Source organism: Odocoileus virginianus, chromosome 4 (genome assembly GCF_023699985.2).
Source record: "Odocoileus virginianus isolate 20LAN1187 ecotype Illinois chromosome 4, Ovbor_1.2, whole genome shotgun sequence".
NCBI classification, from domain to species: domain Eukaryota; kingdom Metazoa; phylum Chordata; class Mammalia; order Artiodactyla; family Cervidae; genus Odocoileus; species Odocoileus virginianus.
Window position 1 is genome coordinate 65,214,150 of NC_069677.1, and position 19,497 is coordinate 65,233,646.

At 38.3% G+C, this 19,497-nt stretch overlaps 1 protein-coding gene across 4 annotated transcripts in view; it reads left to right on the plus strand.

Annotated features, from left to right (window-relative positions):
- The window catches only part of GK5 (glycerol kinase 5), a 94,448-nt gene that overhangs the window by 11,681 nt on the left and 63,270 nt on the right, over positions 1 to 19,497 (plus strand). For 3 of the 4 annotated variants that reach the window (XM_070466644.1, XM_070466645.1, XM_070466646.1), the window contains exon 3: positions 442 to 517. In XM_070466644.1, coding sequence (XP_070322745.1) covers positions 442 to 517 — 76 coding nt within the window. The other variant, XM_070466647.1, reaches the window with a different exon arrangement.

The window sequence follows — 19,497 nt, forward strand, 5'->3', positions numbered from 1 at the left end:
CATCCTAGCATGAGTTTGTGTAGTAAATAAGATCTGTGCTTCAGTATTTATGCTACTTTCCATGAGGGTTTCCTTTGTTGCCATCAACCAGCTTCTGTTATAGCTGATCATTGCTTAAATGAAGATCCTATTTTTTAGTGTTATCAAGAAGAAAATAGCATCTAACTTACTTTAAGTGGTATTTGTTTTCTTTCTAATCTTTCAAGCAAAAAGTCCATTTTATTATTATTAGATTATAACTTCTTTTCCCTTTAACTAAAAAAAAATACTACAAAATCATCCTAGTAATGTTTTATTTATTAGCTCCAATTGTGTTATTAAAATCCTGAACCCAGTTGCTTTTCTCATAGATTATATTAAATAATTTCTTTTCCATATGATACTATTATAAAGAAAAACTTCCTTGGCTTTTAAATGTGTTTTATCTATCTTCATTTTTAGCTGCAGGAATAGAAATGAAACAAATTGTTGGTCTTGGCATTTCAACACAGAGAGCAACTTTTATCACATGGGACAAGTAAGTGCATTGTGTGATAAGAACTTTATTGCTAAGTTCATGCCATGGTGAGCAGATTGCTTTGAAACCTGTTTGGGGAGTTTTAAAGTTTGTGAAGAAAGAACAGTGTTGCTTGATTAAGAGAGAAGAGATTGGGTCTACTTTCTGGCTTATTATACAAGCTCCCTGCATGTCACCTGGGCTTAACTTATATAAAGTAATAGTAGTAAAAAGACTGTTGCTTTCAATACAATTCAGATAAAGCGTGGATTGAAGTTCTAAAAAATTAGCTTATACCTAAAAAGATTCAGGAGAACCTGACAAATTTTGGATACACAAGACTATGATATGATTTATATTTTAGTCTATTTCAAATTTAATTTTAAATACTTACAGCATATGAGGTATGTATGAATTAAACATGATTATAATAGTATAATGGATACCATACAGTGAATACTTATAATATTTTCTTCAGGTTTCAGTATCCTTAGAAACAAACCTGTTAGTTGTTACATCTATTTTACAAAGAAAGAAACTGAAGCTCAGAGAAATAACTATGTTATTCACAGTCACTCATTAATAAATCAAGCCAAATTCAAAATTATCTTTTTGGTTCCAGAAAATATACTCTTTCCATGACTCCTGTATTGCCTTCAACATGTATTTCTTGTTTTTTTAAGAAAAACAACAAAATCACTATAAAATATTTCTTTGTTACAGAGCTCTAGGTTCCAAAGGGCATCTTGAGCTTGGGGCAGTGGGGCTGAAAAGTGGTGGATGTAAGGGGTAAGGGTAAGTCTAAGAACTATAATCAAGCTGAGTTCACAAGAATTTTACCTTTAATTCAGTGTTGGGAAAGAGAAAGAAGTTTAAATTTTTAAATATTTGATTGTATGGGATTAAGATGGTGAAATAGGTAGACCTTGAACTTCCCTAACAAACATATCAAAACTACAACTACTTATTGAGTACTTTCTGAGAACTGAAGTACTTTCTGAGTACTTTCTGAGTACTTTCTGAAGACTATCAGAAAGGCTCTTCTACAACCAAGGTTATTAAAGGAGGGACCATGTGGAGTCTGGGAAGAAGGAAAGATAAGCAGTCTAATCAGGATCTACACCCCTAGTGGGTGACCCAGAAGAGGAGGGGGATACAGGCTTGTGCATTGTCCCTAAGAAACAAGGGGTTTAGTCCCATATTGGGCACCCTAACCCTGAAGTCCAGCACCAAGAATACAAGCCTGCTTGGTTTGAAAACCAGTAGGGCTTATCAGAGAGCTGTAGAAACCGAGACTCCAGACTTAAAGAGCATGCCACAGACTCACCTGCTCCCAGTTCCAGTGCAGAAGGAGTGGATTGAAAACACCTCACGGTCTGGGGTTGCCTTTCCAGGACTGCTCCAGCACACATCCCACCCTGCACTGGGTTGCTGCTCCAGCCTTGCCTGCTCCAGCACTGCTCCCAACCAAGTACAAATAACCACTGTACCAGGGAGAAGATGAGTTAGCTCAGATTTAAGGTTCCAGCCCCTTGGGCCTCAGCCATGCCTCTGGCCAAAGGAGTGACCACCATCACACTGGAGAGAAGAGGTGCTGGCTCAGATTTACAGCTCTAACCCCTTTGCTTATGGGCCTGCCCTAACCCTGGGAGAGGCCCCAACTCACATCTGGCTCCACTTCTAACCATTCCTATTCCAACTCTATACCCTGCTAAGATGACAGCTTCCCATGCACCCCAAATGAAGACACAGTTACTGCTTACTTCAGGTCCAGGTCTTTCACCAAAAACTGGGTACATGCAGATTGCACAGGGATGCTCCCACACAAGGACATGTCTTTAAAGACTGGGATAGGTAACTGTTTCACATAACTCGAAACAAAAAGGGAGAAGACAAATGACTATATTCCAAACAAAAGAATAACTTCCCCACAAACAAAAGTACCCCTAATGAAACAGAGATAGTAATTTACTTGATAAAAAGTTTAAAACAACAATAATAAAAATGCTCACAAACTCAGGAAAAGAATAGAGGAACCAAGTGAGAACTTCAGCAAAGAACTGGAAAATATAAAAACCAGTCAGAGCTGAAGAATACAATAATTGAAATGAAAATTTCACTAGAAAGAATTGCCAGCAGATTAAGTAATACAGAAGACTGCATAAGCGACTTGGAAGACAAAATATTGGAAACCACCCAATCAAAACAACAAAAAGAAAAAACAATTTTTAAAGGAAACTTTAAGGGATTTGTAAGATAACATCAAGCATACTAACATTCAGGTTATAGGGCTCTTGGAAGGAGACAGAGATAAAAATATTTCATCACATATTTGATGAAATTATGGCTGAAAATTTCCCTAACTTGAAGAAGGAAACAGATATCCAGATCTAGGAAGCACAGAGAGTCCCAAACAAGATAAACCCAAAGAGACTCACATGAAGACATATCATAATTGAAATGGCAAACATTAAAGAGAATTCTAAAGGCAGCAAAAGAAAAGCAAAATCACATGCAAAGGAACCCCCATTGGGCTACCTGCTGATTTTTTCAGCGGAAACTTTGTAAGCCAAAATGAAGTGGCATGATATACTTAAAATGCTGAAAGGGAAAAACCTGCAACCTAAGATACTCTACCCAGCAATGTTATCGTTCAGAAAGGAAGGAAAAACAGTTTCCCAGACAAGCAAAAACTTAAGTTAATCACCACTAAACTGGCCTTACAAGAAATGTTAAAGGATCTTTAAGTGAAAAAGAAAAGCCTATAACAAAAAATAAGAAAATATATTTGAAGGGAAAGAAATCTCACTGACATATGTAAATATACTGTAAAGACAGTTGATGAACCACTTAAATAAGCAGCAATGAAGGTTGAAAAACAAAATTGCAAAGTTTACTATTAATCAACTATAACTGTAATAAACAGTTAATGTGAAAATGTTAGTCACTCAGTAGTGTCCAACTCTTTGTGACCCCATGTACCGTAGCCCGCCTGGCTTCTCTGTCCATGGAATTCTCCAGGTAAGAATACTGGAGTGAGTAGCCATTCTTTTCTCCAGGGGATCTTCCTGACCCAGGGATCAAACCCAGTTCTTCTGCATTGCAGGCTAATTCTTTACCATCTGAGCCACCAGGGAACAGTTAATGGATATTCATGAAAATATAAAATATAACACCAAAACATAAAAATGTTGTGGGCTGGCTAGTTAAAAAAGTAGAGCTTTTAGAATGTGTTTGAACTTAAATGACTATCATTCTAAAGAAAGTGAAAAGTGAAGTCACTCAGTTGTGTCCGACTCTTTGCGACGCCATGGACTGTAGCCTACTAGGTTCCTCCGTCCATGGGGTTTTCCAGGCAAGAGTACTGGAGTGGGTTGCCATTTCCTTCTCCAGTGGATCTTCCCAACCCAGGGATTGAACCTGGGTCTCCTGCATTGTAAGCAAATGCTTTACCGTCTGAGCCACCAGGGAAGTCATTCTAAAACAAGCAGATATATTTAGAGACTGATATATATATATATATATATATATATATAAAACCTTGTAGTAACTGCAGATCAAAGTTCTCCAATAGATACACAAAAACAAAGACAAAGGAACCCAAACATAATTTAAAAAATTATCAAACCAAAAGAGAAGAGATTAGAAAAAGAAGATAAGAACAAAGAACTACAAAACAACCAGAAGACATGTAACGAAATGGCAAAAGGTATGTGCCTATTAATTATCACTTCTAATGTAAATAGACTAAATACTCCAATCAAAAGACATAGGGTACCTGACAGGATGAAAAAACAAGGTCCATGTATATGCAACCTACACAAGACTTACTTCAGAGCTTAAGACACACATTGAGAGTGAAGAGATTAGAAAAAGATATTTCATGCAAGTGGAAATGGGAAGCCTGGGTAACAGTACTCATATCAGACAGACTCATATAGACTTTAAAACAAAATATATACCAAGACATTATTTAGGGCATTAAATAATGATAAAGGGAGGATCCTCAATCTAAGAGGAAGATATTAGACTTGTTAATATTTATACATCCAACACAGGAGCACCTAAATATATAGAGTAAATATTAACAGACATAAAGGGAGAAATTGACATTAATAAAATAATAATAGAGAACTTTAATACCCCAGTCACATTAATGAATAGATCAGGCAAAAAACCAATAAGGAAACAATGGGCTTAAATGACATATTAGGCCAGATGGAGTTATAAATATCTATAGAACATTCCATTCAAAAACAGCACAATACCCATTCTTCTTAAGGGCATATGGAACATTCTCCAGGATAGATCACATGCTAGGCCACAAGAAAAATCTCAGTAAATTTAAGAAGATTGAAATTAAGTCCAGCCTCTTTTCTGACCACAACAATAAGAAACTAGAAATCAATTGCATGAATAAAACTGGTAAAAACACAAACAAGTGGTGACTGAAAACATGCTACCCAAAAGCCATTGGGTCAATAAAGAAAGAAGTTAAAAAAATACCTTGGGATGAATGAAAAATGTAGAAATACAACCTTCTAAAATCTATAGGACACAGCAAAAATGATTCTAAGAGGGAAATTTATAGTGATAGAAGCCTCCCTCAAGAAATAAGAAAAATCTCAAATTAATAACCTAACTTTCCATCTAAAGCAATACACAAAAAAAGAACAGCACAAAAGCAGTAGAAAGAAGAAAATAATAAAGATCAGAGTGGAAATAGAATAGAGACCAAAAAAAAAAAAAAAGAAAAGATAAACCAAGAGCTGTAGTTTTTGAAAAGATAAACAAAATTGATAAACTTTAGTCAGACTTATAAATCAAAAGAGTGCTCAAATGTAAAGAAAATAAGAAATGAGAAAGAAATTGCAACTAACATCACAGAAATACAATCATAAGAGAATACAGCAAACAGTAATATGCCAACAAACTGGATAACCTAGAGTAAGTGAATAAGTTACTAGAAACACATTTTCCAAGACAACATCAGGAATAAATAGAAAATCTGAATAGATTGTTTATTAGTATTGAATCAGCAATCAAAGGACTCCCAACAAACAAAAGTCTGGGACTAGATGACTTCATGGGGTGATTCTACCAAAATTTTAAGAAGAGTTATTATCTATAGCCTTCTCAAACAAACAGTTTTAAAAAATTAAAGAGGAGAGAACACTTCCCACCTCATCCTATGAGGCCAGCATTACGCTGATACCAAAATCAGATAAAGATACTATAAAAAAAGTTACAGGCCTATATCTCTGATGAAATAGATGCAAGAATACACAACAAAATATGAGCAAACCAAATCAGCAATATATTAAAAAAATCATACATCATGATCAAGTAGTATTTATTCTAGGAATGCAAAGGTGGTTTAATATTTGCAAATAACATGATTAACAAAATCAAGGATAAAAATCACATGGTCATCTCAATAGATTCAGAAAAAGCATTTGGCAAAACTCAATATGCATTCATGATAAAAACTCTGAACGAAGTTCATATAAAAGGAACAAACATCAACATAATAAAGGCCATATGACCTATCAACACCTGGCCTCATACTCAGTGGTGAAAAGCTGGAAGTGTTTCCTCTAAGATCAGGAACAGATGAGGATGACCACTCATGCAATTTCTATTTAATATAGTATTGGAAGTCCTAGCCACAGCAATCATACCAGAAAAAGAAATAAAAGGCATTTAGATTGGAAGGAAAGAAGTAAAACTACCACTGTTTGCAGATGATATAATACTATATAAAGGAAAATCTTGGACTCCACCAAAAAAAAAAAAAACCTGTTTGACTAATAAATGAATTCAGTAAAGTTTCAGAATACCAGATTAATGTACAGAAATTTGTTGCATTTCTATACACTAATAAGAAAAGAATTCAATTTATAATCAAATCAAAAAGAATAAAATATCTAGGAATAGATTTAATGAAGGAAGTGAAAGACCTGTATTCTGAAACCTATAAGACATTGATGAAGGAAATTGAAGACGATATAAATAAATGGAAAAATAGTTCATGTTTCTGAGTTAGAAGAATTAATACTATTAAAATACCCATACTACCCAAAACAGTCTACAGATCTAATGCAGTCCCTATCAAAATACTTATGACATTTTTCACAGAACTAAAACAAATAATCCTAAAATTTGTATGAAACCAAAAAGACCCTGAATAGTAAAGCAGTCTTTAGCATAAAGAGCAAAGTTGCGGGTCATGGTCTCTGACCTCAGACTATACTACAAGGCTAAAGTAATCAAAGCAATGTGGTACCAGCACAAAAACAGACACATAGAACAAAGAGCCCAGAAATAAACCTATGCACACATGCTCAATTAATCTATAGTAAAGGAGGCAAAAATATATAATTTTTTTAAAAAAGACTCTTCAATAAGTGCTATTGGGAAAACTAGACAGATACACATAAAAGAATGAAATTAGAACATTTTCTCACCTCATTTAAAAAAATTAACTCAAAATGAATTAAAGACCTAAATAAAAGGCGTAAAATCATAAAACTGGAAGAAAACACAGGCAATTCACTCTTTGACACTGGCTAAGGCTTTGTTTCTTTGGTTCTGTTTCTTCAGGCGAGGGGGAAAAAAAGGAAAAATAAATGGGAGCTAATCAAACTCAAAACCTTCTGCACAGTGAAGGAAAAACCATCACGAAACAAGGAACCCACCAAATGGGAGAAGATAGTTGCAAATGATAGTCTGGTAAGGGTTTAATATCCAAAATGTAAAAAGGACTCATACAACACAATATATTTGCTGGTGGTTCAGACGGTAAAGAATCTACCTGCAATGTGGGAGATGTGGATTTGATCCCTGGCTTGGGAAGATCCCCTGGAGAAGGTAATGGCTACCCACTCCAGTATATTCTTGCCTGGGGAATTCTATGGACTGTACAGTCCATGGGGTCGCAAAAAGTCTGACATGACTGAGTAGTTTTCATTTCACTTCATACACCACAATATGAAAAAAATAGCCAATCCAATTTAAAAATGGGCAGAAAATCTTAACATACATTTTTTTAAAGAAGACGTGTCTAACATACACGTGAAAAGATGCTCAACATCACCTATCAGGGAAATGCAATTCAGAATCACAAGATGTCACTTCACATGTATTAGAATGATTGTTATCAAAAAGATAAAAGTAATAATTGTTGGCAATGATGTGGAGAAAAGGGAACCCTTGTGTACTGTTGGTTAGAATGTAAATTGGTGCAGCCACTATGAAAATCAGTATGGAAGTTCTTTAAAAATTAAGAACTAAAAAAAATTAAGAACTACCATATGATTCAGCAGACTTCCCAGATAGTACAGTGGTAAAGAATCTGCCTGCCAAGCAGGAGATGTGGGTTCAATCCCTGGGTTGGGAATATCCCCTGGAGAAGGAAATGGCAACCACTTCCAATATATTCTTTTTTTTTTTTCCATTTATCTTTATTAGTTGGAGGCTAAATACTTTACATTATTGTAGTGGTTTTTGTCATACATTGACATAAATCAGCCATGGATTTACATGTATTCCCCATCCCGATCCCCCCTCCCACCTCCCTCTCTACCCGATCCCTCTGGGTCTTCCCAGTGCACTAGGCCCAAGCACTTGTCTCATGCATCCAACCTGGGCTGGTGATCTGTTTCACCCTAAATAATATACATGTTTCGATGCTGTTCTCTTGAAACATCCCACCCTCGCCTTCTCCCACAGAGTCCCAAAGTCTGTTCTGTATATCTGTATCTCTTTTTCTGTTTTGCATATAGGGTTATCATTACCATCTTTCTAAATTCCATATATATGTGTTAGTATACTGTAACGGTCTTTAACTTTCTGGCTTACTTCACTCTGTATAATGGGCTCCAGCTTCATCCATCTCATTAGAACTGATTGAAATGAATTCTTTTTAATGGCTAAGTAATATTCCATTGTGTATATGTACCACAGCTTCCTTATCCATTCGTCTGTTGATGGGCATCTAGGTTGCTTCCATGTCCTGGCTATTATAAACAGTGCTGTGATGAACATTGGGGTGCATGTGTCTCTTTCAGATCTGGTTTCTTCGGTGTGTATGCCTAGGAGTGGGATTGCTGGGTCATATGGCAGTTCTATTTCCAGTTTTTTAAGGAATCTCCACACTGTTCTCCATAGTGGCTGTACTAGTTTACATTCCCACCAACAGTGTAAGAGGGTTCCCTTTTCTCCACATCCTCTCCAGCATTTATTGCTTGTAGACTTTTGGATAGCAGCCATGCTGACTGGCGTGTAATGGTACCTCATTGTGGTTTTGATTTGCATTTCTCTGATAATGAGTGATGTTGAGCATCTTTTCATGTGTTTTTTAACCATCTGTATGTCTTCTTTGGAGAAATGTCTGTTTAGTTCTTTGGCCCATTTTTTGATTGGGTCATTTATTTTTCTGGAGTTGAGCTGGAGGAGTTGCTTGTATATTTTTGAGATTAATCCTTTGTCTGTTGTTTCCTTTGCTATTATTTTCTCCCAATCTGAGGGCTGTCTTTTCACCTATAGTTTCCTTTGCTGTGCAAAAGCTTTTAAGTTTCATTAGATCCCATATGTTTATTTTTGCTTTTATTTCCAGTATTCTGGGAGGTGGGTCATAGAGGATCCTGCTGTGATTTATGTCGGAGAGTGTTTTGCCTATGTTCTCCTCTAGGAGTTTGATAGTTTCTGGTCTTACATTTAGATCTTTAATCCATTTTGAGTTTATTTTTGTGTATGGTGTTAGAAAGTGTTCTAGTTTCATTCTTTTACAGGTGGTTGACCAGTTTTCCCAGCACCACTTGTTAAAGAGGTTGTCCTTTTTCCATTGTATATTCCTTGCCTCCTTTGTCGAAGATAAGGTGTCCACAGGTTCGTGGATTTATCTCTGGGCTTTCTATTCTGTTCCATTGATCTATATTTCTGTCTTTGTGCCAGTACGATACTGTCTTGATGACTGTGGCTTTGTAGTATAGTCTGAAGTCACCAATATATTCTTGCTTAGGATTTCCCATGGTTGGAGAAGCCTGGTGGGCGACAGTCCCTGGGGTCACAAAGAGTTGGACACAACTTAGCGATGGAACAACAACAGCAATGAATATGGTTCAGCAGTCCCACTTCTGGGTATTTATTTATCTAATGAAAACACTGATTTGAAAAGATAGTCACCTCAGTGCTTATGGCAGCATTATTTACAGTGGCCAAGACATGGAAGCACCCTAAATGTCCGTTAACAGATGTATGGATAAATAAGTTATAATATATGAATCAACTTTGAATATTTATTGGAAGGACAAATTCCAGAGTTGAAGCGCCAGTACTGTGGTCATATGATGTGAAATGCTCACTCACTGGAAAAGATTCTGATGCTGAGAAAGATTAAAGGCAAAAGGAGAAGGGCGCGGCAGAGGATGAGATGGCTAGATAATGCTGACTCAATAAACATGAATTTGAGCAAACTCCAGGAGAGAGTGGAGGACAGAGGAGCCTGGCATGCTGCACTCCATGGGGTCGCAAAAAGGTGGACACAGCTTAGTGACTGAACATCAGCAAATATACATAGAGAACTGTTTGCATAAAATTATACAATATTATGTATTATACTTGGTGAAATAAAGTTAGAAAAAGACAAGTACTGTGTTTTCACTTACTATGCAGAACAAATCAATCAAATATGCAAGCGAATGAGCAAATATAACAAGACAGAAACAGGCTCACCAATACAGAGAATAAACAAGTGGTTACCAGAGGGGAGAGGTGTGAGGGTTCAGCCAAAAATAGGTGAAGGAGATTAAGGTACAAAGTGCCAGTTAAAAAATACCAAGTTATTGGGGAATACATGTAAATCCATGGCTAATTCATTTCAATGTATAACAAAAACTACTGTAATGATGTGAAGTAATTAGCCTCCAACTAATAAAAATAAATGGAAAAAAACAAAAAAAACAAAAAAAAACAAGCTTACCTGAATACTGTTCTAGAGCTTCTGAGGTTGGGTCTCCTACCTTTTTTTTCCCCTAAGGACATTGAGAAATCTTAGAGAAGAATCTAGAATGGGATTTTTCTCCCTAATTTAGTCATAAGGACAGAAAAAAAAAAAAAAAACCAAGTTACAAGGATGTTATGTGCAGCACAGGGTATAGAGACCATATTTGATAATATCTTTCTATGGATTTTATTCTATCAAAATATTGAATTAATGTGTTATCTACCTGAAACTAATATAATATTGCAAGTCACATGTACTTCAGGAAAAAATTGTTTAATTTTAAAAATTTCCCAGTATTACTGTTTTTGATCTTTGGGAGGATATGATAGAAATTATAGAGAATATAAGAGAAGGAATGAGTTAGGTGGTGATGAGGGTGAGTGGAAGGAAACACGATAAAGTATTTGATTTGGGATGTGAATTTTCCCCAGCTAGGTGGTTCATTTCCTCCAGATAGATACTCTTTCTTTAAGAGCATAATCTGAATTACAGGTTGATGCCTGCATCTGCAGTTGCCCCATACCCTCCTCCTCACCCCTACTCTCCACCTAGTGTCTTGGACACAAAGTAGTACATTAGTCAGATGAAGGAGTAAGTGAATTAAAGTCTTCTGTGGGGCTCAGTGTTTCTAACCAGTGGCACTGTTGCCATTTTAGGCCAGATAATTCTTTGTTCTTGGGGGACATCCTGGGCATTGTAGTGTGTTTAGCAGCCTCCCTGGCCTCTACCCTTTAGATACCATTAGCACCCTGCTTCCTAAGTTTCACAACTAAAAATGTCTCCACACATTACCACATGTGCCTGGGAGACAGAGAACTCCCAGTTGAGAACCACTGATGTAGATGAAGTGTGAAGAATTAACGTGTGTTCTCTGGTAGAGATTATATAGATAGAAGAGAAGAAGGCTGAGGATTTGTACAATGAGTTTCTTCCCCCTTCCCAACCCCCCAACTGATTTTTTAATTTATTTTTGGATACATTGAGTGGCATGCAGGATATTAGTTCTAGGACCAGGGATCAAACCCAGGCCTCCTGCAGTGGAAATGTGGAGTCTTAAGCCCTGAAATGCCGGAGCCTGCCGGCAAACGAACTGGTCGAGAACGCAATTACCAGAGTACCTGAGAAAGATAAGACTTAGACAGACTTAGAAAGACTTAGACAGACTTAGAAAGATGGGGTTGAGAGGGACAGAGTCAGCTTGCATCTGACTCTGCCAACTTTATTGAAGAATACCACACCTATATATATGCTAACAGGAGTTACTAATAGATCAAATGTTTGCATATGTGCAGAGCTACAGGCACAGATGTTTTAAATTCCTCCACTTAAGATCAATAAAGCATCACCCTAGCGCCCAACATGATTAAGATCAATAGAACATTAACTAGATAGAAAACAGGCTTCAATCATGACGAGTTTATCAGCACCAGGAAAACAGGTGAAAGATCGCTACAGCAATTTCCTTGAGGGAGGTGAGAAAGGCCAACCTGTGCTTTAATAAATCAGGGGTGGCGGGACAGAGAGGGACCTCTTGATCTCTCTCAGAGCCAAGAAGGAGCCTGAGCAGTCAGGCTGGCTCCCCGCATCTCCCCCTTTTCTTTTGACTAATGGCCTTTATATCTCCTTCAAAGGAAATGGCTGCGTTTGCAAATGGGAAAACATCAACAATCTTTTATATATCATTTCAGATAGGCATTGACAAATGCAAGAACCAAAGGTTGTATTCACAAATCCATCAAGTGTTATTTGGGGCTACGCATCTTATACTAGGACTATTTTCCCAATTTGTCCCTGGCCATTTAACAGACTTGTTGGCATCCATTACAGTCTTACATTTTTGGGTAGGCAATAGTCCCATATGTTTCATCAGGTTTCCTGGGAGTGTTCAGCCTTCAAATGTTGGTATATGAGTCTTTTGCTCCCAGCAAATGTCGGCAGGGGTCAGTAGCTGTCCTTTTTCAGGGGTCATCCAGAAATATTCATCCCAAACTTGATAATAATCACCTTCAAATCGATCAAGAGCACTGGGGGAAAGCTTGATTAATTACTGCACATGCTAATGTAAGAACAATATAGGCCAGAGCAGATCGAGGTTGAGCAGTGTCAGCGGCCATCCTTCTTGCTTGTAAGATGAACTCATGCATCTGCTGAGCTGTTGGGAATGCATTTCTCTGCTGTAGAGACAGCAGACTCATCTGCTGGTTCAGTGATCTTCTCCGTCTGGCGTACCAGCCTTTCCGGGAGCCAGCGCGGTGTTTTGGCATCCTGTGGAAAAACACATACATAACCCCTCCCCCAAATTAACACTGGATCCGGACCATGCCATGAATTGTCTAATGGGTCTTTCCATACATCCATCTGCCAAAGGTGATTAGGTAAGAGTCCATGAGGGTTGACACCTAGATGAGGGACTGGAAGAAATTGAGGACAAACAGAACAAGATTTAACAATTTGTCGGGCAGTTTCTCGAGGGATTTGAAATTGCAGACGAAGGGCATTGCTATTTTGATGATGTAAGGCATGTGATTGTTGTGCTGCATCTACCTGTGAAAGAAGGACTCAAGTATGAGAATCGGCTATTTGATTTCCCATAGATAAAGGTCCAGGAAGCCCGGTATGGGTGCATAAATGCCCAAAAAAGAAAGGTAAGGCACACTGCTGAAGAAGAGATTGAATTGAGCGCAGTAAATACTGAATATTAGAATCAGTAGTGGAAATGAAAGGAACAGTTTCTATATATTGTAAGGCATGAACAATATATTTACTATCCGTAAACAAATTAAAAGGCTGTAAGAGATATTGAGAACAGACTTTGTGAGCCACTGAAAGTTCGACTTCTTGAGCGAAGGTATATCCAGTCTGCCAGGAAAAAGAAGTATTATTAACCACAAAAGCAGCAATTCCATTAGAAGATCCATCAGTAAATGATTGATAATCTGTCCTGTAAAAGAATCGAAAGCCAAAGCCCATGAATCATTAAACTGAAAAAACCATTCCCGCTGTTCTTTAGTATAAGGCGCACAAATGTAAGTAGGATCGGCCCCCAGCATTTCTCTGGAAAGACGTCTTCCTTTGGAAGGACTTTCCAATGATATCTTCGTGCAGGCTGTTTAAAATTTGTGGAGGGAATACTAAAAGCAAAGTGATGACAATCGTTAGGATGTAGAAGTATCGTGTAAAAACAATCTTTTAAATCTATAATTATTTTATAGGTTGCACGTGGTATCCCAGCAGGTGAGGGCAAGCTGGCCTGGAGTGGTCCCATAACCACCATAGTTTCATTAACTTTGCAAAGGTCTTGTAACAACCTCCACCTGCCAAACTTCTTTTTAATAAGAAATATGTGGGAATTCCAAGGGGAGTTGGATGGCTCAATATGTCCTAATTGCAACTGCTCCTGTATCAATTGCTCAGCTGCAGAAATTTTCTTCTTTAGTCAGGGGCCACTGATCAACCCAGACAGGTTTATCAGTTTTCCAACTGATTGGGTCTGCATCGATTACAGGAGAATCAATAGCCCCCGTTAAAAACAACCTAATCCAGATCTGGAAGGTTTAGAAATAGGCATAACTGGTTGGGTAATACCTTGATTATTTCTTCCTAACCCCTGCTGGGGAAGTAACCCTTGATTCATCCTTTTGGAACATTGCTCTGGGGCCTGAGGCTGGCCCCTCACCCAGTTTCCCGACTGTGGAGGAAGAGGTTTGCCTTCTATATCCATTTTTGATCTACAGTCCCTGGCCCAATGTTTTCCTTTTTTTTTTTTTTTTTTTTTTTTGCATCTGGGGCATACATCAGGATTCTTTGTACTATCTAAATTATTTTTCTTAGGACATTGGGCCATACGATGTCCCAGTTGTCCATATGAAAAACAACTGCTGGGAGGCCCTCCCTTTTTCACACTATCCTTGTTCTTAGTCTGTTGATATAGAACTTCCTTGACAGTTTTTCCCTGGATAGCAGCAGCCATAGACAATCCCTGAAGATAGAAAGGGCCAATGTCAGCACAAATTCTTATATAATCTGTTAAACCCTCATACTCAAAAGCCTGCTCTTCTAAATCATCTCGGTCTTCAGGGGAGAGTTCTGAATCAGAATCTTGCTCGAGAACAATAGTCTCATCATTTTTTCTAGGACCTGGAATTATTGGGGAGTCATATATGTGCTCTGCTACCCTCTGGGGAATATTCGAACATTTGGGTGTTATAAGTTTCAAAGCTGTTTCAAGTTTCTTGCTTTCGTGTTCTGGGTTCAAACAAAGTCCATAGGGAATAAGCATCAAGAGGAACCCTATCTGGCCCATGGAGAGTATAAGCAGTTTGAATTTGTTCTCTCACCTTTGCCCAAGTTTCCAAGTTAACAGTTCCTTCCTCCAGGAACCAAGGACAAGTTTCCTCTATGAAAGCAAGAAATCTTTCCAGTTTCCGTTTAGACACCAAAAACTCCTCTAACTTTTAACATAATTTTTAACATAGAAACAAAGAACTATCTACTACTATTTTGCCCCATGAGTTTTACTCTCAACTATACCCTCTCCACCCGCAATCATCCACAATGCCTGAACTCGCAAATACCTCCCGGGGGAGAACCTTCGGTCTTCGGGTGGCTGTACGCTGGAATCCGTCCACGTCCCTGTTCGGGCGCCACTCTTGCCGGAGCCTGCCGGCAAACGAACTGGTCGAGAACGCAATTACCAGAGTACCTGAGAAAAATAAGACTTAGACAGACTTAGAAAGACTTAGACAGACTTAGAAAGATGGGGTTGAGAGGGACAGAGTCAGCTTGCATCTGACTCTGCCAACTTTATTGAAGAATACCACACCTATATATATGCTAACAGGAGTTACTAATAGATCAAATGTTTGCATATGTGCAGAGCTACAGGCACAGATGTTTTAAATTCCTCCACTTAAGATCAATAAAGCCTCACCCTAGCGCCCAACATGATTAAGATCAATAGAACATTAACTAGATAGAAAACAGGCTTCAATCATGACGAGTTTATCAGCACCAGGAAAACAGGTGAAAGATCACTACAGCAATTTCCTTGAGGGAGGTGAGAAAGGCCAACCTGTGCTTTAATAAATCAGGGGTGGCGGGACAGAGAGGGACCTCTTGATCTCTCTCAGAGCCAAGAAGGAGCCTGAGCAGTCAGGCTGGCTCCCCGCATGAAACACCAAGGAAGTCCCACTGACGCCCCCCCCCCCCCCCAATTTAAAGGGAATCAGAATGTCAATGCTGGCAATTCAGGACCTAGGCAGATTGGTGAAGTCGATGGTGTGGAAGTGGGGGCAGGAGAGCATCCCTAAGGATAGCTAATTGCAAGTGTCACATTTAGTTGGATTTGGAAATTGGGTTATTGGCCACAGAGATTGCTTTCATCAGAACCTGCAAAGCAGGGTCATTTGTGGCAGCAAGTTTACCCTAGTTGGAGGCAAAGATTTTATGCAGCAGTAGAACCATGCTGCCTCACTTTTAGGAGAAATAGAGTCAGATTCCAAGACAGTTCATTCCCCTTACTGGGGCTGCTGTTGTATTGTTTTCCTAAAGCAGTTAATTATGGATTTTCTTCTTTGCCGTCTTTTTGTGAGATATCTGTATTCTTTCATGTGTTTTGAAAACTTCATGGGAACTGAAACACTGGATATTTTCCCCCAAGACCCGGACACATAAGGCTTCCTGCATCTTTTATAATATCCTTAAAATTATGGGGTTTTATTCTGTTGCCTGGTTCCCATGAGCCATGGTGACGTAGAATGCTGAGGTTCTATACCTTCCCAACAAACAGCTGAGACACAACACAGGAACGGGCCCAGCCGTGAGCCAACCGGAAGTACTTCTTCATTTTTGAGAGAAAGAGAGAGGCAGGTTTGACCCTGTGGAACCACCTGTTGTTCATTCCAGTCACAACCAGCACCTCCTCTTCACAGCTCATTGTTTTCCCCTTCTGTGTCCATAGTGTATTCCGTTGTGGCCATAGAAATGTCATTTTCCTTAGGATTGATGTTAGGAAGTCTAAAACTTTGAACGCTCTTTTTATTTTTTCCTCCTCATTTTTCCCCCCTTCAGATGCCAAGAAACTCATTTGTTACTTTTTTTTTCAGTCCTTGTTTTCATCATATGCTTCAGGTTAAACATTTTTTCAATATGTTTGATCAGTGTTTGTGGTTAGCCTGTTTTCTAAAACAACTGTAAATATCTCTTCCATTTTGATTGCTCTAAAAAAAAAATCCTGAGTTGTTTTCTTTCTTCTGTCACTGTGTCTCTCAGGGAAGCTTCTACCAACTAACCTTGGACCAGGGTGTGTGCCAATTAGTAATATAAACCATGAATCATTGCATCACAGTTCACTCAGTAACTGGCTCATTGAAAGTAAAGCATTGTGCTGACTACTGAATTGAATATAAAAATGAATCAGAACAGCAGCACTCTAGGAATTTATATTCTGGTGATACAAGTATTGCAATTGCTCTGTGTTCCTCCAGTACCGCATACATCTTTTATTGTGGCACTTGCTACTTATAATGGCTCTCACTAATTATTTATGATACAAAATATATTTAGAGCCACAGAATGGTATACTGTGTTGAGAGGTCTGGGGCAATTCGTTTACAATATTGCCTTTTCTGCTTTCCCTCCTTTTCTCCACAGATAGAGTGAAAGCAAACCTAAGTCACTACTAAGTGAATGTCGAAACATGAGTTAATATTACATGTGCTACAGCCGCATCTGCCTGCTAATGTTTCTTGAACACTTTCCTAGCTGCAGGCTTTGCACTTGCTCCTCCCCCTGCCTGCAGCTATCTTACCCAAGAAATTACCTTTCTTTTCACTTGGACCTCACCTCAAAGAGCATTTCTAAGGAAACTTCCCTGACTGTTTTATTAGGTTGGTGCAAATGTAATTATGGTTTCGGACTGTGAATTTTAAATCATTATAACTAGGTTCAAACACATTAATCAAAATAGGAATCATTGTAGTCAACACTATTTGCCAATAAAAAGTAAGTTTGTTTATTCCTGTAGCATAAAAAGCTGTGCTTTGGGGTTGGACGAACTCTTGGAAAGCATTTTCTGCATCCTGCTGGTTGTGGAAGTGTTTTTTCTGCAAAAAGTTGTCGAGGTGCTTGAAGAAGTGGTAGTTGGTTGGCAAGAGAACAGGTAAATGTGAAGGATGAATATTCAGATGAATATGAAGCCCAGTTTGTTCAACTTTTGAAGTGTTGGTTGTACAGTGTGCCATTGGGCATTGTTGTGGAGAAGAATTGGTCCTTTCTGTTGACCAGTCCTGGCTGCAGGTGTTTAGTTTTTGGTGCATCTCATTGATTTGCTGAACATACTTCGCAGATGTAATGATTTCTCCAGGATTTGGAAAGCTGTAGTGGTTTAGATGGGCAGACGACCACCAAACAGTGACCGTAACCTATGTTTGGTGCAAGTTTGATTTGGTTGTGGGAAGTTCTTTGGAGCTCCTCAGTCCAGCCACTGAGCTGGTCACAGCCAGTTGACAGATACAATCCCCTTTTCATCACATGTCACAGTCTGATAGAGAAATAGTTCATTGTTGTTGTGTAGAATAAGAAAAGATGATACTTCAAAAGGATGATTTTTTTTTTTCAGTCAACTCACAAGGCACCCACTTACTGAGCTTTTTCACCTTTCAAATTTGTTTCAAATGCTGAACAACCTTAGAAAGGTTGACACTGAGTTCTTCAGCAGCTTCTCACGTAGTTGTACAAGGATCAGCTTCAAAGATTGCTCTCAATTTGTCTGTTGTTAACTTCCAATGGCCAGCCTCTATCCTCTGCATCTTCAAGGTGTCTCGTCTCCTTTGCAAGACTTCCTGAACCACCACTGACAGTACATTCTTTAGCAGTTTCTGGGCCAAATGTGTTGTTGATGTTGTGAGTTATCTCCACTGCTTTATGACCCATTTTTGAACTCAAGAAAATCTCTAGAATTTCCTTTTTGTCTGTCAGCGTTTCACTAGTCTAAAATAAATATAAAATAAACAGAAAGTGATGTCATTAGCAAAAGAAATAAGTGAGAAATGCACATAGAACTGATATATAACATAACCACATTTATGTAGAATGTATTCCAATATCAAATGGCAAAAAGTGCAGTTAACTTTTGCACCAACCTAATGCCTCCCTATAACTTGACCATTTTATTTTCTTCATATTGTTCATCACTAAAAATTTTCATATCTACAATCACTTCATATCTAAAAACTTTACTTACTTATTTACATTTTAAAAGTACATCTCTCTCATAGAAGAATTTCCATGAGTGTTGGGACTTTTGTCTGTCATGTCCTGCCTGGGTCCCTTACACCTAGAACAGAACTTGGCATATGTAGTTACTCAGAGCTTTGACTGAGATGAACCTGGAAAGGAAGGCAGGGTTCTGGACCAGAGAAGGCCATTGGCTGTGGTAAAGAGTTTGCCCCTTATAAGCAGTGGGAAGCTATCAAAAGCTCTTAGGCCAGAGAGTAATGTTACCAATTTTATATTTTGAAAATATATTCTTTAAAAAAATTTTTTTTCCCTTTACTTTTTGGCCATACTATGCAGCTTATAGGTTCCTAGTTCCCTGTCCAGGGATCAAACCCATGCCCTTGACAGTGAAAACACAGAGTCCTAACCACTGGACTGCCAGGGAATTTCCTAGAAAGAATACATTTTTTTAAAAAATTGCAGGATAATTGCTTAACAATGTTGTGTTGGTTTCTGCTGTATAAAAATGAGAATCAGCTATAGTGTGTGTGTCTTGAGCATCCCACCCACCCATCTTGTTTGTCACAGAGCACCAGGTTGAGATCCTTGTGTTATATAGCAACTTCCCAGTAACTATCTGTTTTACACATGATAATGTATATATTTCAGTGCCACTCTCTCAAGTAGCAAGAACAGTGGCTTTGAGGTCAGTAAGGCTGAGACTAAGAAGTCTCTTCGAAGGGTATTGCCTATTCAGGTCTTTGATCTCATATCAAAA